The sequence below is a fragment of the Otolemur garnettii genome, unplaced genomic scaffold (assembly GCF_000181295.1).
Source record: "Otolemur garnettii isolate 467f Iridium unplaced genomic scaffold, OtoGar3 scaffold00172, whole genome shotgun sequence".
NCBI lineage: Eukaryota > Metazoa > Chordata > Mammalia > Primates > Galagidae > Otolemur > Otolemur garnettii.
This window is the reverse complement of record NW_003852567.1, coordinates 280,249-287,322: the sequence shown is the minus strand read 5'-3', so window position 1 is coordinate 287,322 and position 7,074 is coordinate 280,249. Positions and strand designations below refer to the sequence as shown.

Sequence of the window (7,074 nt, the reverse complement as noted above, 5' to 3'; positions counted from 1 at the left end):
CACTCAACCACTTGCCAGTTCTCCACTGCTTTTGTCCTCCTCACAGGGTCCAGAAGTCTCTCACTGACTCCCTGTGTCCCCAAAGGGATGTTTCTGGGCAGATCCCACCAGCCAGAGATGCCTGGAGTCTTCTCTCCCCAGTCTCACCGTGCCCAGTTGCAAGGAAGCTATTACTCAGCCGCCATCTTGCTCCTCCCCTGAAATATGTATTTCTTTTAGGAAAAGTTTCTTCTTGTATTTCAACTATATGGTACAAATGGGAGGTAATTTCTTAAATAGGTACCACTGCCTGAAGCCCCCACTAGCTTTAATTGGCCAGGACTTGAAAACTGCCCTAAGCCAAATCCTCCAAATCCTTTGGAGAGTAAACAAGGTTGAAGCAAAAAATGTGAACTTCAAAATTGCTGGAGATCGCATTGCCATTCTTGTGGAAGATGACTGAGTAAACAGAGCAGAGGCAAGAGACACAAGATGAGAGATCTACTTTGCAACAACACAGATAAACCTGGAGGTTATTATGTCAAATGAAGTAAGCCAGGCATATGAAGATATAAAATGCACAATCTCCTGTATATGTGGACTTTTAAAAAGTTGACCTCATAGAGAGAGAGAGAGGAAAATGGCTAGATGGGTGAAGGAAATGGAGAGATGTTGGAGAAGGACACACAATTTCAGTTAACGGGGAGGAATAAGTTCAAGAGACCTATTATACATCAAGGTGACAGTAGTTAATAACAATACATTATATGCTTAAAAATTGCTAATAGAGCAGATTTTAAGTGTTTTCATCACAAGAAATGATGCATACAGAGGTAATACATATGTTCATTTGATTTAGCCCTTTCATAATATATATGGATCAAAACATCATGTTGTACGGTGTAGATATATACAATATTTACTTGTCAATTGTGATAAACAATTTAAAAGATTGCTCCTTATAATATCTCTTTTACAGTATCCAGATGAATAATTTCTTCTCAAAGGAAAAACAAAGATAAGCTATAAAGAAGGTCTGTGCTGCATTCAAGTCTCTGGCTGTACTGCAAGGCCAGTCGCATTTCTCACCTTCCACCATTTGGTCATATGAATTAACAAATTCAACCTTTTCTCTAAGATAGCTCTACCACTTGCAATGAAAAATTATTAACGAATCAAATTGATTAAACAGGACATGCCCTGTACCACTGGGTAGTGCAGATACTTCATGCAGGTATCATGTGGTAACTGTCATGGTATTCATACTTTGAGGTGACGGGGAATCCACTTGCCCCTCAGATTCCAAATAGGAAGGGACTCTTTCTACCAGGGATGTTGACAGCACACTCTCACTGCTACAAGATAGCATAGAGATTGAACAGAGGACATGAGGGCAGAAGAGAGCTCTGGTGTTGGTGAGGGAACAACAAGATCAAGCCACAGGCCGAAGCAGCTGTGAAGTGACAGGACAGGCAGTAACTGGAATTTTGCTAAGACCTGTTCAGTTAGGGATCTTTGACAGCAAGGAGCAGATAATCTTTCAAGTAACCTCAGTTGGGGCCAGGAATGTGAGAATCCGTTGGTGTGGAATATGGCCATGGATGCTCAGCAGAGCCTGAAGATGAGAAGTTTCTCTTAGAAGTAGATGAGAGGAGAATGTAGGGTGCCTGCGATGAGCTCTGGACTGAAGCTTAATCTCTATCAAAAGGAACAGATATATTCACAATGTATGCATCTGACAAGGGGTTAATATCCAGAATATAAAATAACTCCAACGACTTAACAGAAAACAAACAAACAAGCAAACAAACAAATAATCCAACTTAAAAATGGGCCAAAGATCTGAATATTTCCTGAAAGAAGACACACAAATTGGTCAAGAAGTACCGTATACAAAAAAATGCTGAACATGACTAATCATCAGGGAAATACAAATGAAAACCACAATGAGGTATGACCTCAACAATTAGGAGTGCTATTATCAAAAAGACAAAAAAACACAAATGCTAGTGAAGAGATGGAGAAAGGGGAACTTATACATTGTTGGTTGGCATGTGAATTAATACAGTCATTGTGGAGAACAGTATGGAAATTCTTCGAAGATTTAAATATAGAACTACTGTATGATATAGCAATCCCACTATTGTGTATATATCCAAAGGAAGTGATATCAGTACTCTGAAGAGATATCTACACTCCCATGGTTATTGAAGCACTATTCACAATAGCCAAGATACAGAATCAACCTGTTTATCAGTAGATGAGCAGATAAAGAAAATGTGGTATGTATACATGAGGAAATACTATTCAGCCATAAAAAATGAAATCCTGTCATTTGTAACAACAGGAATGAACCTAAAGGACATTACGTTAAGTGAAATAAGCCAAGCCAAAAGAATCATAATCTCACGCATGTGGAATCTAAAAAAGTTGATCTCATAGAGGTAAAGAGTAGAAAAGTGGTTACTGGAGGCTGGGAAGGTTGTGGGGGGAGGGGGAGGTTGATCTATGGGTACAAAGTTACAGTTACATAGAAGGAATAACTTCTAGTGTTCCATTGCATAGTAGGGTAACCATAGTTCACAATATTATTCTGTATTTCAAAATAGCGAGAAGAGAGGATTTGAATGTTCTCACCACAAAGTAATGGCAAATGTTGCAGATGACAGATATGCTAGTCACTTTGATTGGATCATTACCCAATGTATGTATCAAAATATCATACTGTACCCCTTAAATATGAGCTATTGTTAAGTGTCGATTAAAAACAAAACATAATTGAGAGCTCAAGACAAGCCTGAACAAGAGTGAGACCCCATCTCTATTAAAAATTTTAAAAACTTAGCCCAGGATTGTGGTGGGAGCTTGTAGTCCTGGCTACTTGGGAGACTGAGGCAAGAAGATCATTAGTGCCTAGAAATTTGAGGTTGCTATGAGCTAGGCTGAGGTCACAACAGTCTACCTCGGGCAACAGGTGAGACTCAGTCTCAAAAATAAATAGGTAAATAAATACATAAGATTTTAAAAGACTGGCATTAAAGGGAAATAGAGTGATTTGATAATAAAACGACTCTGGGCACTAATTGTTCCTTGGAGAGGAGACAGAAGTTGGTATCAGAGTTCTTAGAACATGTTTGTTATCCTTGTACACACCACTGCACACGTGACTGCAGGGGAACTGCACAGGCAATTATTATGGTGTGTGGGCTCAACTGTCTCCACTCATGACTTCATCATTTCCATAAAGACTGAGCCCACAGACTACCTCAGGCCTCAAGCTAGATAGAAACTAGCACAGTCAGAATTTTCTTTGGGGGAAAAGTTACGTGTCTGAGCCTCACTTAAACACTCTGTGGAAGTCTACCAGCCACACACATCACTTCTCTCTGAGCACTAGAGCAGCAGCAAGAGAGAGTTGGCTGATAATTGAGGAAAGAAACCTGTGTGCAGAACTGAGCGCCAGCATGCTATTTTTCCAGGTGTTGCAGACAAGTAGTATCTGGAACTTTCAGGTCCCTCTCAAGATTGTTCCAGGCCTGGGCACTCCTACTTACTAGCTCACATCATGTCAAAATGAACCTATATCCCACTTTATGTGCTACTTTGTGGTAAATTTGAAATGATTATTCTATTTCTATTATTAAAATTATTTGACATATAAGTCACTTGTTTATTTCACAATTCTATGATTTCTCAACAATAATTTTGAAAATGCAGAAATTCTTACAAAGTGAAGGTATATAATATATAGATAGTTTTAAAATCTTGACGTTGGGCTTGGGGCCTGTAGCTCAGCAGCTAAGGCACCAGCCACATACACCAGAGCTGGCGGGTTCAAATCCCCAGCCAAACAACGGCAACTACAACCAAAAAATAGCCGGGCATTGTGAAGTTTCAGCTACTCGGGAGACTGAGGCAAGAGAATCTCTTAAGCCCAAGAGTTTGAGGTTGCTGTGAGCTGTGGCACCATGGTACTCTACCAAGGGCAACATAGTGAGACTATCTCAAAAAATAAATAAATAAAAAGAACAAAAAAAAGGAAAGAAAATCTAGAGGTTGACATAATGTTGCTTTTTGTAGGCATGTAAATAAACAATTAAGTTTTTACACTTCTTTTTTTGTGGTCAAGGACTAACATGCTTTCCAGACTTCAAAGATCTTTGAACCTGAAGAAAATGTTATAGGCCTGACTGTTAAGCCCTTATGCCCAGTAGGTACAATGGCCCTACTTACTCTCTGTTGGGGAGTAAAAACACTTGTATAGTAAATACAAATCAAGATTCATTTATAGAAGAAGAGAACTAAAGGAATTAATTTAGCAAATACTTCTTAGGGAATAATTTTTTTTAATAAAAAGAATTCAATGAGCTAGATCCTTGGGAGTACAGGAAACACCTGAGGAGGACACACATCAACAATGCACACTGTTCACACATCTGTGTGGAAACTGTTGTTCTCTGTTGCAGGTTGGGTTCCCTGGAAGTTGATGTTAATGAAGAGATTTTCATGCAGAATGTTTACTGGGAAGCGTTCTTAAGATCAACACCCCCTGGGGTAGAGGACGGGTGAAGGGAGCAGAGATAGACAGAGGGAGAACTTGACCTGCCACAGGGAAGATCTCGAGCTGGCATGGTTCCTTGGAGATATCCTCAGGTAAGGCAAGGAGGACTAGGCCTTTATGTTGACCTTGAATCATCCTTGGATATGGGTTGCCCCTAAGAAGGGACTGTGACTTTGGGTGAGGTAGCTCTCTTTAGTCAAGAAAGATTCTGCTAAGTGCTCGAAGTAGGGGCAGGAATTTGGGCAGCACAATGCAGCAGTCACTGCACACTCATATCCAATACTTATCAAAGCTTGGCAGCACACAAATCACCTGGAGGAGCTTCGTAAAATGCAGGTTTCAATTCTGTAGATCTCCAATGGGCCTTAAGAGTCTATGTCTGGAAAGTTCCCAGGTAACGCTGATACTGCTGGCCCATGGACCACGCTGTAAGTAGCATGTCTCTAAACTCAACTTGCCCCTCAACTAGCATTGCTTTGCAATGAGATTCTCAAGTCAGAACCATCAGAGAGTGTGGATCATGTGGTGTATCCATTACATGGAGAAGCATTTCTGAGCCATCAGGCTCCTCACAGCAGTCTTAACATCCTTGTTCCTCAGGCTGTAGATGATAGGGTTCAGCATGGGGGTTAACAGTCCATAAAAGAGGGAAATGAGTTTGTCTGAAAGGTCCTGCTTGTCTGCTCCCAGTGGATCCTTAGACTTGGGCTTCCCATACATGAAGAGGATGGTCCCATAGAAAATGACCACCACAGTAAGATGAGCAGAGCAGGTGGAGAAGGCCTTTTTCCTCCCCTCAGCTGAGGGGATCTTTAAGATAGTGGTGAGTATGAAGATGTAGGAGATGAAGATGAACAGAACTGGGACGCCCAGGAAGATCACATTGGCCACCCCCATGCTGATCACATTGAGGGAGATGTCAGCACAGGCCAACTTTAGAACTGCCAGGATCTCACAGATGAAATGGTTGATGACATTATCCCCACAGAAGGGTAACTGTACTGCAAGTGAGATCTGCACCAAGGAGTTGGCTCCACCAGCCACCCAGGAGCCAGCAGCCATGGGCACATAAGCAGCCTTGCTCATGACCACAGGGTACCTAAGGGGGTTGCAGATGGCCACATAGCGATCAAACGCCATCATACCCAAGAGCACGCACTCTGTGGCTCCCATGGCAAAGGAGAGGAACATCTGCACAGCACAGCCTGAGAAGGAGATGGTTTTTCTGGGAGTGAGGAAGCCATCCAGGACCAGAGGGACTGAGGAGGTTGTGTAGCAGATGTCCAGGAAGGAGAGGTTCCCCAGGAAGAAGTACATAGGCGTGTGCAGGCAGGGGTCACACACAGTCACCAGGATGAGGACCCCATTGCCCAGCAAGATCACCAGATACATTGACAGGATGAGCACGAAGAATGTTTTCTCTAGTTTTGGATGGGCAGAGAGGCCCAGCAAGACAAATTCTGTCACAGTTGACTGGTTGGATGCTTCCATTTCAAACTCTCTCTTTCATCCCAAGGAATACTGAAGGCAGAAAAGACACGTTAGCTTTTTGGTGGCTTCCTTGAGTCAATACGTGGTGATCACAGTATATCTCTAAAATTGTAAACAAACTTACCCTTTGTGATTCAACTATAAAACCAAATTATCTAGAATTCAGCAGAATTCATTGGAAATGTAATGAAACTTAGAATGAATAAAATGAAGAACAATTCTGTCTAAACAATATTAATATACCTAAAACAATGTCATATGTATACACATCCTGTCTCTAGCACTTGGTAGGGAAGCAAGATCCTCTAAGTAATTCAGTCTCTGCCATATAATTGGAGACCTCAGGCTACCACAGCTCAGTGACCCTGGCCATTGAGGTCATATGGCCTGTTCCTATGGGTCTGGCTCCTCTTCACATAGAAAGTTGCTATGATAATTTGGCTTCTCACACAGTCTTACAGGGAGAAAATGTGGTGGCTCGAAAACAGTTTCTTATCTCCTCAACACTTCTCACTCAGTGCTTGGTTTACACTTCAATCTTTTGTGAGCTTAGTATAATTCAGTTCACCTGATCTTGACCTTCTCTGAATAATCTGACCAAATTGAATTTCTGGAGCCTATGGCATGTGAAGTCCCCACCAAAGTCTCCAGAAATCTGGCAAGGCCTGGCCTGCCTGCATCTTAGCTATTCTGGGACTAAGTTGGACGAAAAGAATCTTACCTGATTGTTGGAGCCCACTGACAGTTCACATTCCCAGCCTGTGTTTGGTAGAGTCTTGAGTCACACCTACATCAAATTCAATGAGAGATGCCATCCCACTAATGCCATTTGGAGGGTTTGCAGACATGTTCACACAAAAACCTCAGCCTCCCAGAATACCCATGTCTGTGCTGCAGTTCATCACAATTTTACTGCCAAAGAGATTGGGAACACCAAATGTCATCAGGCCCTGCTGCAAGGTCTTCAGAATGGCATGGAACTGGCTGCCCAATAACTACTCGAGTGCTGGTTAAAAATTCTGATTTCTAGGTTGGATCTTTGC

The 7,074-nt window shown here is 41.9% G+C and overlaps 1 protein-coding gene across 1 annotated transcript; it reads right to left on the bottom strand.

The window, feature by feature from the left end:
* Window positions 1-5,074: 5,074 nt before the first annotated feature.
* Window positions 5,075-6,810, bottom strand: LOC100965889 (olfactory receptor 13C7-like). The gene is made up of 2 exons (XM_003800297.2): window positions 6,753-6,810; window positions 5,075-6,061 (listed from the first exon to the last, which is right to left on the bottom strand). Exon 2 carries the CDS (start codon window positions 6,029-6,031, stop codon window positions 5,075-5,077), a length of 957 nt encoding a protein of 318 aa, XP_003800345.1. The 5' UTR covers window positions 6,032-6,061; window positions 6,753-6,810.
* Window positions 6,811-7,074: the final 264 nt, after the last annotated feature.